The 14,265-nt window shown below is 45.7% G+C and overlaps 4 protein-coding genes and 1 long non-coding RNA gene across 5 annotated transcripts; 1 reads left to right on the forward strand and 4 right to left on the reverse strand.

Annotated features, from left to right (window-relative positions):
- Positions 1-47: 47 nt before the first annotated feature.
- On the forward strand, positions 48-2,272 carry LOC108608470 (reticulocalbin-2). Its single transcript, XM_033294067.1, is given in 5 exon segments — positions 48-123; positions 401-852; positions 1,159-1,299; positions 1,418-1,874; positions 1,938-2,272. Coding segments are annotated over 4 exon segments (1,014 nt in total). The 5' UTR covers positions 48-123; positions 401-637; the 3' UTR covers positions 2,139-2,272.
- Positions 2,273-2,362: 90 nt separating this feature from the next.
- Positions 2,363-4,061, reverse strand: LOC108608471 (SPRY domain-containing SOCS box protein 3). The gene is made up of 4 exons (XM_017999860.2): positions 3,488-4,061; positions 3,261-3,418; positions 2,986-3,204; positions 2,363-2,897 (listed from the first exon to the last, which is right to left on the reverse strand). The coding sequence occupies exons 1-4, from the start codon at positions 3,951-3,953 to the stop codon at positions 2,850-2,852; spliced, it is 891 nt and encodes a 296-aa protein (XP_017855349.1). The 5' UTR covers positions 3,954-4,061; the 3' UTR covers positions 2,363-2,849.
- Positions 4,062-4,080: 19 nt separating this feature from the next.
- Positions 4,081-4,986, reverse strand: LOC108608472. Its single transcript, XM_017999861.1, has one exon. The coding sequence runs from the start codon at positions 4,635-4,637 to the stop codon at positions 4,101-4,103; it is 537 nt and encodes a 178-aa protein (XP_017855350.1). The 5' UTR covers positions 4,638-4,986; the 3' UTR covers positions 4,081-4,100.
- A 952-nt stretch (positions 4,987-5,938) lies between these two features.
- LOC108608009 (collagen alpha-1(IV) chain) lies at positions 5,939-11,602 on the reverse strand (the record flags this gene model as incomplete). Its single annotated transcript, XM_033293715.1, has 5 exons — positions 5,939-6,352; positions 6,419-7,563; positions 7,622-10,041; positions 10,093-10,589; positions 10,649-11,602. Coding segments are annotated over 5 exons (5,277 nt in total), but the record flags the coding sequence as incomplete, so codon positions are not given.
- A 37-nt stretch (positions 11,603-11,639) lies between these two features.
- On the reverse strand, positions 11,640-12,598 carry LOC117135047. Its single transcript, XR_004458962.1, has 3 exons — positions 12,464-12,598; positions 12,012-12,108; positions 11,640-11,659 (listed from the first exon to the last, which is right to left on the reverse strand). It is a non-coding gene; the product is annotated as an uncharacterized LOC117135047 (long non-coding RNA).
- Positions 12,599-14,265: the final 1,667 nt, after the last annotated feature.

Genomic DNA, 14,265 nt, shown 5'->3' on the forward strand with positions numbered 1-14,265 from the left:
TTGTTTTCAATATTTTGCAAAAAACTTGCTATAAGTGTTAAAAATATTTAAAGAAATGAATAAAAGTTCACAACAATATGTTGATTCTGGAATAATTTCTGTGTGAAATAGTTGTTGGAAAATGTAAGGTGCTAACAGCTGGTAAAAGTAAATATGATTTGAATTAGAGCTGTACATTTAAAAACAAATACTTGTTCGTTTTCGTTTGCAACTATTGTTTATATTATAAATATATTCTATGTTTTATCTGATAATATGTACATAGGTCGCGTGTTCAGTTTGTTGAATAGTTCGATTAAACTTTTTCTGAACAATATGTTACAGCTCTGGTTTGAATTCGAACAAGATACAAAGATACATAAACACACACATCTTACGCACACATATTTATGTATTTCAGGTTACGCAAATCAATCTGAAGAGTTTATAGAAGTTCAAAAGAATTTATTTATTGCCCGCCGGCTAAACCAAAAACTACAAGTGCTTCCACGGGACGGGGGGTGTATGTGTAGGTCTGTTTTTGTAACGCTCAGCATCACAGCGCAGAGAAACGCCAAGCATCTTTAGTGTGCAAACGACGTGTAAACGGCAAGCAACAAATTCAAAGTACTTGAATATTCTTTTCAAGAAAATTAAAATGTCTGGAAATTTGCCGTTGCTGTTATTTGGCATTGCTGTGTTGGCGGCTGTGGGACCCATGCCAGCATATGGTGCAGTTGCCACACATACGCATGAGAAGCATGTGAGTAAAGAACGCGTTAAGGATGGTAACTACGTGCCCAGGGATGCTCATCATCATGGCGAACACGGCGAACATAATGTGGAGTTTGATCATGAGGCTATAATAGGTGAGTGTGCTGACTCAGCGTTTGTTTTTAGTACAAGCATGCATATATTCTGAATAATTGTTTATCCCCATGTTTCCGCATACGTGTATGTGTGTTATTATTAATTGTATGAATTTTTTAAAGCTGTTGCGTCTATTGTGCACACACGTGTGCTTGATGTTGAGCATAAATTTCATTTCTCTCTGCTCTGCATCCACAGGTAACACGAAAGAGCAGAAAAAAAAAAAAAAAAAAAACGAAAAAAACAATACTCAAATAAAAAAAAAAAAAAAAAAAAAAAAAAAAAAAAAAAAAGAAAAAAAAAAAAAAGTCTAAAAAAAAACAATGAATTTGAATTAAACTATTAACAATGTAAATAGTAGAAGGCATACTGAATTAAAATGATGGATCTGAATAAGGACGAATTTATAGATAGACACGAGCTAAAAGCGTGGATATTAAGGTCTTTTAAGTGAGTGTTGTTATGTGTATTAACCAAGCTAATCATTATCATTGCCTGCTGCATGTGTCTGTAGAATAATTAAATAAATATAACAATGTTTGCTAAAAGTATCAATTAAAATGTACAGAAAACTATCTGAGGAAGAAGCCACCGATCGTTTTGAAGAAATGGATTTGGATGAGGATGACAATATCAGCTGGAAGGAATATTTGCAGGATACATATTCTATGGAAGATGAGAACTTTAAGAAGGCAGTCATTGACTTTGATAGTTATGAAGAAGAACAGAAAATGATAAAACAAGATAAGGAAATGTTTAATGCGGCAGATGGCAACAAAGATGGTGTGCTGACACTTGAAGAGTTCATATTATTCCAAAATCCTGAAGAGCATCCACAAATGTTACCCATACTGCTGGAGCATACAATGCAGGACAAGGATATTGATCACGATGGCAAGATAAGTTTCCAAGAATTCATAGGCGATGCAGCGAAGAATCATGACAAGGATTGGCTGATAACAGAAAAGGAGCGCTTCGACAAAGACTATGATCAAAATAGTGATGGTGCACTCACAGGCGAAGAGGTAAAATATAAAATCATTAATTATGCAAAAGTTATTAAACTATTTCATTGTATTCGTGCATAGGTGCTTTCCTGGATTGTACCTAGTAATGCGGCCATAGCCACCGACGAAGTGGACCATTTATTTGTGTCCACAGATGAGGATCATGACGATCGCTTATCTTATCTGGAAATACTTAATAACTATGATACATTTGTGGGTAGCGAGGCCACGGATTATGGCGATCACTTGCAAAATATAAATCATTTAACTGATGAGCTGTAATATTGAAGAATCTGCTATATAGAAACTAAAACAAAGAAACTTAAGTTCTGTGCTTAATTAATTTAGTTAATGTAATGTTTTTTTTATTTTTACAATGTGCACAATTGAAAATTTATTTTACAAGGTTGTATCTAATAGTTATTTATGTAGACACCAAAAAATAATACATAGCATATGCAAATAATTTTTACTAATTTATTTATCTCTTAAACAAGTTTGTTTTTTTTTTTTTACAGCTACTGTTGTCTAAATGAGATCCACTTTGACTAGAACTTATTAACTATTGTAAACTGTTTGCTGCATTACCAATTAATACAATTCGGTTTGATATACATGTGCTTTTGACTAGATTTTCACACTCGTACCAAAATACAGAATATGTATGTTTGTCTATTTAATTGCTTAGTGCTATTTATGTTTAAGTATATAGCTTGTTTTAAAGTGGAGGTTTCAATGCTGCGCCGCCTTATCACAAATATTGCACCAAATTGGCCTATTACCAGAAAATAATTTTGCTAAAAATTGAACACAAATATAAACTAATAATATGGTAAGTTTTTGTTCTTTTTTACAAGCTTAAATAAATTGTGGTGAGTACAAGTACTTGAAATTTACAACACAATTAATTATATGCCCTCCTTCGTTTTCTTATGGCACACTGTTCGATTTTCGATTACGATATTCGATTTTCACGGCTTCAACTAGAACTGCTTAAGCTTCTAAGTCATAATTCATTATGCACATCTCCTTTTCATTTACCTACAAATTTACATATATCATATTGTTACCCGAAAAAAACGCAAATGGACTAGCTTTAGTAATCACACAAGATATCATAGTTGTCTACCTGACGCAGTGGCTCCATATCATCTATAACTTCGCTCAGATAATCGCGTATGGGCAGCGGCAATTTGAGCTTCTCCAGGTTACCAGCATTGCGCACACGTCGCATTATAACAGCACGGCAACGATCCTGCAGATTGACAAACTCACGACGCGCACACTTCAACGTTAGCTCGGTCTTTGCCGCAGTGGAGCAAACAATGGGATATAGTGGCTCCGTTACCTGAATATATAGTAGGGTGAGTTAAGTATATATTAAAGAATATTTGTTGCACTTACCTTGTGCAATCCTCTAAAGGCAACTCCTAGGCATTTGCCATCTTTGTAGTAGGTCACTGTGCCTTCAATGCCATCGTAATAAATGCCTATTTGTGTGGGATGGTTCTCCCGGAATCGTTTGGTATATAAAAGCGCTACACCCTTATGCCAGAGCACACCTAAAAAGAGTTGGGAATAGTTTAGCTAGACTCTCTAGCGCTCTCTCTGCTTTTGCTCTGACCACTTACCTTTGTGTGAGAGCCCCCAGCCATGCTCGTTCTCGCCGATCATATTGCGAAAGGCATTTGCATGCAGACGACATGAACGCGTGCCTATGCCAAACATAATGGAAGTGCCAAAGACACGTTGGGACACATGCAGCTCCCAGTAGTAGCGACCGTTGTTCAAAGGTCGTTTGCCTTGTATACCGGCAGTGCCTTTGCTCCAATTGGGATGAAAGTGCACTGTGCGAAAATTCGCACCACTGAGTACAACCTCCTTGGAACGGAAGCGCTTGCTCCACGTCCAGTTATCATCGACACCATTGGCCAACGGGCAAAAGCCAGCGGCACGCTCTGTGCTGCTCTCCGGTGTTGCATTACAGGAACCATCTCGACGTGCCGGCTGACGGCGACGACGCGTCGGCGTGAGTGGCTGCTGCGGCAGATGCTGTTGCTGCTGCATTTGATGTTGCTCCACTTCGACATCAGACATTTTGTTAACGAGCGAAATTCTTGTTGCGTCAATATACGTTGAACAATGTAAAACATTCACGAGAAATTTACACAATAGACACAAGTAAGAGGCCTACTCGATTGCCTCTTCAGGTGTGCTTGAGCTTGAGCTTGTGTTAAGTGTGTGCTACAAAAGTGGCGCCTCCTCGAGCTCACTGCTAAGCGCTGATAGCGAAGCGTAGCCGCTGCTTAAGGAACTACAGCTGGTGGAGCTGGCGCGGCTGGGCAGACGATAGTGATTATAGCTTTGATAGCTACAGTAATGCTGTTGCTGCTGCTCTTCCAGGCTACGCTTGAGTTCACGCCGTATGCGCCGCTGTTGCTTGTAATCCTGCGTCGGCACACGCTGGCTGTTGTTCAGCTGCAGATGGAAATGATGCCGGCAATAGCCTTGCGGACTGTGCGCACAGAAGCGACACGCTTCCAGATTGGTGCCCACACCCAGCGTCAAGATGGACTCCAGTTGTTGACGCTTCTGTCGCCGCTTGCGATGCTCCACCTCCAAGTGCTCCAAATGCTGCAGCGCCTTACGATCGCCCACCGTTTCGGCGACCTCCTGCAGCAGACGTGCGTTGCGTGGAAAGCATCTGTCGTGGATGTGCAGCACCAGGCGTTGGCAGTAGAGGCACAGCGATTGGAAGAGCAACAACAGCACGATAATCATATATGTGCAAGCGTTTATTGTTACCTTTGCCTAAAAAATGGGGTTGCTTCGAAGTCTTTGTGTCTGTGTGTATGTGGTGGCTGGGGTGGTCTGGCTTATGTTGGCGCCGTCTCACTTCCGTTACTTTGTCTTTGCTGCTGGTCCAACTTGCACTTTGTACTTGGCTTTTTGCTTTACATTTTATGTGCACTACTTTTAATTTGTTTAATTGCCAAAAATATAATATTTATTGAATTTAAGCTTGTGCTGAGCTTTTAGCCAACTTGTCGTTGAACTCCGCACTCGCTGCTGTCTCACTTGCTTCTGTGCCACTCGATTTATTTTTTCCAATTTGAAGCCCACCAAGCTACCCCTATTTTCTTTTAGCTCACAGCTGGAACGTGTTTGTGTCTTCACCACCGATTGGAACTTTTTGTGTTGTTGCTGGCCTTGTACATATCATTATCATACGGTATCGCTAACGTGTGCGCGCCACCCTCATCAACCCCCAACAGCAGTACCCCCCAACAACCACAACCTCAACCCCGTCTGCAATCAGACCACGACATGCGCACAAGTGCCTTAAAAACAACCAAAGTGGTGAGTTTCGCTTCAACAACAACAGGACGCGATGCGCTGCTTTGTGGTGATGTCTGCAAAGCAGCAGCAACTACCACCAAGAAGTGTATTTTAAATATTTCATGATCTCCTTTTTCTTTGTTTGCTCAATTATATATATTTTTTAAATGTTGACTAGTATATAGTCGTGAAATAATATTGATTATTTTAGAGATGAGAAGCGCTCAGCTAAAATTGAAAGCAGCTATTTAACTATTTTGTTATAAATCTTATTTATAGCAGTTGTTTATAGAATTCCTCTCCCAGTTATTTGCTTTTCACTGTCGTATTAACTTTCCCAGGCAGCATAGTTAACTATTTTTCAATTGGCAATTTGTTTTTATAAAATTTCTTTATTTGTTTTTAGCATTGATTTGGTTCATAAACATAAACAAAAATTTCTGTTGGTGGTTGTTGCTGTTGCATGCCGCTTCTCTTCATATCGTAATGTTTGTTTAAATCTTTGTTTTTAATAAGTATAAGCTCAATTCGGCATTTTTAACATAGTATATGGTATTTACCAGGCTAGTTTATTATTTCTTGATTTACTTAAATTATTTCGTAACTAAAAAAGCATTTTACAAGTTGCTTACGAACATTGTGGCAAACGAGGCAAATATAAATGGCAGATACTTTGTACGAAAAGAAAAAAAAAAACATAAATGGCAATAGATCCTTGTTGTTGGATCCTTTGGTTGTTTTTGTTTTTTGGCATTGGTTAGTTTTTAAGGAATTTTGTAGCAGTGTTGGTTCTCGTATGTATGTGTGTGTTTGTGTGTGTACATTGCTCGTTGGTAAAGTTAAGGGCATTACAGTTAGATTAAAATTATTGCGCATGTGTGCGTCCGTCCGTACGCTTATGATGAGTTCTTCACACAGACTTGACACCTGGAGACGCGCGACAGCAGATTACCGGCCTTAATGGTCTGCTGCTCAGGCCGCGAGAATTGATCGCCGTCCTCCAGAGTGACCATCCAGAAGCTCGTCATAGTCTCATAGAAGTGGCAGTGTCCCTTGGCGCCGTTGCACTCAATGAACGGTGTGGCACGGAAGTCCTCCAAGCAGGAGCCAGGCGATTGCAGTGCTTGACCACCACCGCCATTACCCACGGCCGTATGCTGCAAAAAAAAATTGCAATTTAAATTGAGTTTTTGGCGTCAGTTGCACAATCGACAAAAACTTACCATGAGGAAACTGTAGCCGATCCAAAGACCTTCCCAGCCGTTGGGACAGTTGGGTATGGCCAGAGATTGACTGTGCACGGCAATAACATTGGCTGGTGCTTCACAGACCACGCAACGTGATATATATTTGCTGATTTCTTGATTATTGACCGGCATCATGGGTATAGGTGCGGATGTGGCCAACCAGAAGCTCTTGTCATTGCGTGAGGCGTAATTGCAGACATTGTTCTGGCCGCAGGACATGACAGGCAAAGTGGAGAAACGCGGCACACAGCTGCCCGGCGAGCCGAGATCCTGATTGTGCGCATAGTCATTGCCGTCCACATACAATAGCGAGTAGCCTGTCCAGAGCTCAGTGTGTCCAGGCGCACACTGTGGCACCTGTTCGTTCTGACTGTGACGTGTCACCAAAATGCCGGTTAGATAATCCTGCGCAGTACTGCAAGGCTGTCCGGGTTCACCCTTGAAGCCCATGGCACCAACAGCGCCTTCCACACCAATTAGACCTTGCTCGCCGCGTTCACCCTTGATACCCATGCGTCCAGGTGCACCAGTAAGGCCTATTTGACCACGTTCGCCCTTCTCGCCGCGATCGCCCTGCATGCCGATGAGACCACGCTCGCCAGGCATACCGATTTCACCCTTCTGACCATCACGTCCAGGATGACCGGGCTCGCCCTTGGGTCCGGGTGGTGGCACTAGACCCGGCTCACCCTTCTGACCACGTAAACCGGGCATACCATCGCGTCCATCATGTCCCTTGGGGCCAGTGAAGCCCTTCTCACCCATAGGTCCTGCTGATCCTGGATGTCCGTCCATGCCAGGCAAGCCCACATCGCCCTTGAGGCCAGGTAATCCATTGAGGCCGGGTGGACCCGAAACGCCCTGCTCGCCCTTGTCGCCCTTTTGTCCCTCAAATCCGTTCAAGCCGCGATCACCCTTTGCTCCAGGATAGCCCATATCGCCCTTCATACCTTGAGCTCCGTTCAAGCCAGCGCTGCCATCAATACCAGGCATTCCTGTCTCGCCGCGATCACCCTTCATGCCCATGGGTCCAATAGGTCCAGGTAGACCCACCAAGCCATCATTACCAGGCAAGCCGGGCAGACCTCGTTCACCTTTCTGGCCAGGACGGCCAATAGCGCCTTAACAAAAAAACAACATCTTTAGTAAAAACATTTTTTGAATCAATATTCAATTTACCTTCGCGTCCGTTTTTGCCTGCACGTCCAGGAAGACCCTTCTCGCCCTTGACCACGGGTCCAGGGTAGCCCATCTCGCCACGAAGTCCCATATCACCTTTAAGACCGGGGCTTCCAGACAAGCCTGGTGCGCCTGCTGGTCCTGTCATTCCACGGTCGCCCTTTTCGCCGGCGAATCCCATGGGTCCTTGATCACCCTTGTTGCCTTTGGGTCCGGGCATGCCAGGAGCTCCATCTAAACCACGCATGCCCTTCTCACCAAGTTGTACATCTACCACAGCTTTTGGACCGGGGTAACCGCGATCACCCTTGTCACCCTTCTCGCCATGTAGACCCGGATAGCCTTGACGTCCAGCCAAACCAGCAACGCCCTTGATTCCATGCTCACCAGCGAGACCACGTTCGCCCTTAATGCCCTTGGGACCGGGATATCCTATGGGTCCGGGTTGACCAGCTGTTCCGGGCTTTCCATCAATGCCTGGAGCACCTGGAGCGCCATTCATGCCCATAGCGCCCTTATCACCTTTGGGACCAGTTTGACCTGGGTAGCCACGCTCTCCTTTCTCACCAGGAGCACCATCGTTGCCATAGATACCATCGCGTCCAGCGTCACCCTTCTCACCTGGAGCTCCTGGGCGGCCATGCACTGCAATGCCAGGCAAGCCTTTGTCACCAGTAAGACCAGGTGCTCCAGGCATACCATCTTGTCCACGTAGGCCGGATGAGCCTGGCTCACCTTTCTGTCCCTTCTCCGAAGCATCACCAGGCTCACCTTGTGGTCCGTCAAAACCAGGCAGACCTTGATTACCCTTCTCGCCATCCATGCCATTAACACCGTCCTGTCCGGGGAAGCCAGCTGGTCCAACGTCACCCTTGGGGCCCATCAAACCAGGCGGACCCTGAGGTCCTCGAGCGCCTGGCATACCATCATTACCGGTCAGACCGCGTGGTCCCTTATCACCCTTCATGCCAGAGACGCCAGCAAGTCCAATTGGACCGCGCTTGCCAGGGGCACCAGCTGGACCAGTAAAGCCTTTAGGTCCGTCAATGCCAGGAGCGCCGCGATCACCTTTGTTGCCAGGCATGCCCACAAGACCGGGGCTGCCAGGCTCACCCTTGGCTCCATCACGTCCTTGTACACCGTCGATGCCAGGCGTTCCAGGAGGTCCAGACATACCCATAGGGCCAACTGGACCGGGCTCACCCTTTTGTCCTAAATCTCCTGTTGAACCGGGCTGACCTGGGAATCCGGAGTCACCCTTATCGCCAGGGTAGCCAGGATTACCGTCAGGACCGAGTGCGCCGGGCGCTCCAACAGGTCCATGATCACCCTTCTCGCCAGTCATGCCATCGCGTCCTTGAGGTCCGGGGGGTCCAGCAACCGTAATGCCTTGTTCGCCCTTCTGGCCACGATCACCATAGCGGCCGGGAGGACCGCGCGCTCCATCCTTACCGTCATTGCCAGGGGCGCCAAATTGTCCAGAATTACCCTTCTCACCGCGAGGACCCGTAATACCGCGTGGTCCCACTATGCCGGGAGGTCCTTGGGGACCCATGTCACCTTTTTCTCCCTTTTGTCCAATATCCCCTGTTACGCCTGTTGGTCCATTGGGACCAGGCATGCCAGTGCTGCCGCGATCTCCCTTGTTGCCCTTGGGTGGGATCTTCAGTTCACTAGCTGCACAAGTACCGGGCTCACCCTTAATTCCGACAAAGCCAGCGCTGCCCTTGTCGCCCTTCAATCCATCGTAGCCGGGACGACCGGGCTCTCCTTTGATGCTCTGCCCAGGGAAGCCATCAGCGCCTGCACGTCCAGGACTGCCATCAGTGCCATCCAAGCCAGGTGGACCTGGATAGCCTCTGTCGCCCTTTAAGCCCATATCTCCCTTAAGTCCTGGAGCGCCGGAAATGCCGCTTTCGCCGCGCTCACCCTTAAGACCTGCAGCACCCGGAAAGCCGGGCATGCCTTTATCGCCTTTAATCGGTTCAATGCGACTCCAGTCGACAAACGCGTTTTGACCGGCTTGGCCTTCGGCACCGGGCACACCGGGTAGACCATCTAAGCCCTTCTCACCAGGAGGTCCCATTGGACCATTGATGCCATCATCACCGCGTTCGCCAGGAAAACCGCGCTCACCTTGTGGACCAATAGCACCAGGATTGCCAGGAATGCCATTCAAACCGTGATCACCCTTATCACCCTTAAGACCAGGTGGGCATAAGGAGCATTTACCACCAGCATCACCCTTCGGTCCCATGTCACCCTTATCACCAGGAGTGCCAGGACGTCCAGCATCACCTTGAGGTCCGGGTATGCCAGCTTGGCCAGGAGTGCCGGGACGGCCCAGTTTAGAATCACCAGGTACACCCACATTGCCCTTGTAGCCGCGCTCACCCTTAGCGCCCTTCATGCCATTAATACTGCAAGGATATGTGTTAAATTAGGTTAATGATAAATAAGTCGCTATGTACCCATTCAAGCCGTCATCTCCTTTGGGTCCTTGTATGCCGTAACCTGGCAAACCGGCTTCACCCTTTTGTCCTTCGTGTCCTGGTGGTCCATTGTATCCAATGGGTCCAATAGGTCCCTGTGAGCCCGTGCGTCCAGCATTACCCTTTTCACCCTTGGGTCCAGCAGGACCCTCACGTCCGGGCTGACCGGCAAGACCAGGACCTCCCTTGAGACCAATGATTCCCACAGGTCCGGGCTGCCCATCGACACCACTTAAGCCTTGAGGTCCTGGTCGTCCTGTATAGCCACGAGGTCCTTTGGGTCCAGGGGCACCGGGCTGTCCACGTCCGCCACCAGGTGGGCCAGGAGGTCCAACTAAACCGCGTTCACCAGCATCACCGAAACGTCCTGGCTCACCCTTCATGCCGGGCTGTCCGGGCAGACCATTCAATCCAGTCTCACCACGGTCACCCTTTTGGCCGGAAGGTCCTGGAGGTCCAAAGTTACCTTGACGACCCTGCAAAAAAGTGACATTAGAAGTTGATCCTTAGCTTAGAGTAGGCGTTGTTATCTTACGCGATCGCCAGCGCCGCCAGGCAAACCCTTTTCGCCCTTTTGTCCATCATGGCCCGGCTCACCAGACGGTCCTAGGCCACCCTTTTCTCCTTGATCTCCAGGCTCACCTGGCTGGCCAACATCACCCTTACCGCCCATAAAAGATGTGGGCTTACCGATGGCGGGAAGCTTTGGTGCAGGCTCACCCTTCTCACCTTTCCCGCCCTTTTGGCCGGGCATAGCGATGGCAAAGCAAGATGCTCCTTTCTCACCCTTGATACCACGATCACCACGAGGTCCTGGTGGACCATATGGGCCAGTCTCACCACGCTCACCCTTGTCACCGCGTACTCCATCAGGTCCGGGGTAGCCGGAGCGTCCTCCAAATCCAGGCTCTCCCTTCTCACCCTTGGCATAGTCGCCATTCTCCTTGGCGGGTTCACCCTTCTCACCTTTGCCACCAGGTCCTCCGGGATAGCCGCGTGGACCAGCCAGACCCGAAAGGCCTTGTAAGCCGGGCATACCATCAGTACCATCGCAGCCATCTTTTCCGGGTGTGCCAGGGAAACCAGGATTGCCAGCAGGTCCTTGTATGCCACTTACACCAGGAAGACCGGGTATGCCACGTGTGCCACGCTCACCTTTATCACCACGTGCGCCATATGGACCCGGATCGCCCTTTTGTCCCTTATCACCGGGTGGACCATCCTGGCCAGAATAGCCCATCACTCCCTTAAGTCCAGTTGGACCTTCAGGTCCAGGCAGACCGCGATTACCTTTCTCCGCAATACATTTGGGCACGCAGCCCGCATAGCCGGCGGTGCAATTCTTTGGTGGCTGTCCACCACGCTGTATGCTGGCCGAATCTACAATGTCATAGCTCTCATCCATGGTATATGGGTCCCGTGTCTCATCTCTATTTTGGTAGCGTACTGATTCTTGTATCGAACCCGTTGCACCAGGATTTTTCCAAAATTGCTGTCAATCAAGATTTTTATAGAAAAGTGGAATTTTACAGCGGCGAACAGCAGCCTGCAATATATATTATAATAAAACAAAAAGTTAAAATAAAAGTAAAGGGTAGGGGCACCGAGGGAAGATCGGCAGCTGTTGCTCAGGCAATTATGCTACAAGTTGCTTATCTCTTAAATGTGTATGCATACATATAACGATGTATAAGAGCGCGCGTAAGCTTAAGAGCGTACGCATGAAAGAGCGCTGCTGCTTAAGAGCGCACACAACTTTTGATCTCTCTACGCTCTTTGCTGTTGCTACGCATATCAAGACTTTTAGCTTTTGATCGCTATGCAAAAAAACAAAAACTTGACTTGTGCGAAAAAACTAAGTGTGAATGATTGATGTGCTGAAAATTTTCAAGACTTACCGCTTTCGAGGGGGCACCATAATGCCCAATGCGCTCTGGCTGCACACTGATTTCCTGCTGTCCTTGTCGACTTAAAAAATATGTTGCCGTCGCTGGCCTGTAACAATAAATTTTGAACAAAAAAGTAGGCACTTAAATTTTTGCTTTTTACACATATGAAATTAAAATTACAACTAATTATATAAAATGTATTAAATTATATTTGATTGTTAATTTAATATATGTATGTGTAAATTGTTTAGCTTGAGCTGATGTCTTGCACTTTAAGTGAAGCTAGCTGCCTACAGTTTGAGAGTCACTCTAAGGCAGCGGCACAAGCTTGAATGCGTTGAAAAATATGTCGCTATTTGCTATTTTATTTATTTGGTTGACTATGCTGCGCTTTTTTTATTTTATTTCACTTGTTGCAATTATTTATGCTTTATTTGTGCTCTGTTTGCCATATTCCTTACAGAAGACTGATCCAACTGTATGGATCGACTGGAGCGTACTAATTACACTACCGCACGAGCTACACACAGCATACAGCCACCACAGCTAGACGATAACTACAAGACTAAGGACTGTAGTGCCAGCCAGCCCAACCTACTTACTCGGGAAGACGGAACACGACTAATTATAGTATAAGTTTCAGCCAGCCAAAAACCAAAAGCCAGCGCACGATCGCCAAACGAAGAGCCCCAAGAACCGCATGTACGACTATCAGCCGTTCGGCTCACGTACACTGTCCGTGTCGACTGTGTGAGTTGCGCGTGTGTGTGTGGGTGTCTGAGTGGGATGGCTGGGCAGCAACATGTGGAACGGATGGGGCGCCGAGACTATGAAACAACATTAAAAGCTGCTAACCTAACCAGAGTGAGTATGAATGAAGCTTGGCGATAAGTATGAAACTAAGCCGTTGCTTAGTTCTTATTATTATTGCTGTTGTTGTTTTTGTTGTTGTTGTTGCTGGGGGTGATATGGGCTGTACTTGGGTTTGAGTTTCCAGACACTTCACCCCCTTGAGCACCTTCCTACAAGCCATTGGGGCTGATAGCCCAATTGAAAGATCGGGCACATGAGTTCCGTTATTGCTCGCCATTGCCGCTTTGATAGGGCAAGTCCTGCTTCAGCAATGTCTATGGCTACACTTGCAAAAACTGTAAACGTGTTCATATGTTAGTAGCAAAACCAAATACTACAAATACTTTTCTTTAATATGCATAAAGCTTAAATGAAATCGTAAGCAATTCGTACACAATTATTATTCTATATATTACTGATCTTAAAATATCATAAAGCGTGAAGAAATAATAATATATTATATTATTCTTTATTTTATAAATGTTCGATCCTTGTTCGATCCACTTATAAATTGTATGCTGGTTACGTTTCATTTTAATCTATTTGATATACCTCTATTATTATTTCTACAATTAATCAAATAAACAATTTTAAAATGTATTGTATTTCAAAAATGAAACATTTGTTTTCGAAAATGAACTAAATATTTAATTCAGACTAGTGGGTCATGTAGCCAAATCTAGTCCATCCCCCACATATCAGAATGAAAATTGTGTACATGGCATAGAAATCTTGCACAATGCATAAAGCCTTGATTATGCTTTTGATTTTCGGTTTCAAAACTGACCCAAAAAAACTAATGCCTGGGTCATTTCGTAAAGTTCTATTTTTATAAATCTGCGTACTAATTAATTCAAATAAAATAACATAATATACAGAACGTGCAAGCTGCTGAGTTAATTATCATAGAATTATTATTTTGAACAGGAAATACGCAGTCTTGTGGCATGTTATCAGCTATTGAGTGTTTCAATGTATTATAACAAATGAGAAAAGCCTTAACCTAATCGCGCTAAGGCGTCCGTCCGTCAGCAACGACAAAAACAAGAAACTATGTAAGTGCTTGTAATTAAATATAGGGAAACTATAACAAACCTATACTATGTATATAGAAAAAAAAATAAAATAAAAATTCATGTTGCTTAGCCGTTTCCTCATTTCAAGGCAACAAAGTGCTAAATTCAAAAGCAGGCCCACCCAACAGCCTGAGCACCACCACCTCCCTACCTCCCCAGCCAATATGCTGCACGCTCCATGCTCCACGCTCACTTGCTGCCCTAATACATTGAAACATTTGACTGCGAGTGTGTGCGTGCGCCGAAGCCGAGCCGATCGCTAACGAGCGTCTACAGCATGCGGCAACGAATTCGAATTTCTTTTGTGCCGCCCGATTTTAGTAACACTTTGAACG

This window comes from Drosophila busckii, chromosome 2L (genome assembly GCF_011750605.1).
Source record: "Drosophila busckii strain San Diego stock center, stock number 13000-0081.31 chromosome 2L, ASM1175060v1, whole genome shotgun sequence".
Lineage (NCBI taxonomy): Eukaryota > Metazoa > Arthropoda > Insecta > Diptera > Drosophilidae > Drosophila > Drosophila busckii.

Coding starts and splice junctions, on each gene's coding strand:
- LOC108608472 (XM_017999861.1), bottom strand. CDS start 4,637: ATGATTATCGTGCTGTTGTTGCTCTTCCAATCGCTGTGCCTCTACTGC.
- LOC108608471 (XM_017999860.2), bottom strand. CDS start 3,953: ATGTCTGATGTCGAAGTGGAGCAACATCAAATGCAGCAGCAACAGCAT. Junction 3,419..3,487: donor CTGGGGGCTCTCACACAAAG/GTAAGTGGTCAG, acceptor AACTCTTTTTAG/GTGTGCTCTGGCATAAGGGT. Junction 2,898..2,985: donor ATATGGAGCCACTGCGTCAG/GTAGACAACTAT, acceptor GTAAATTTGTAG/GTAAATGAAAAGGAGATGTG.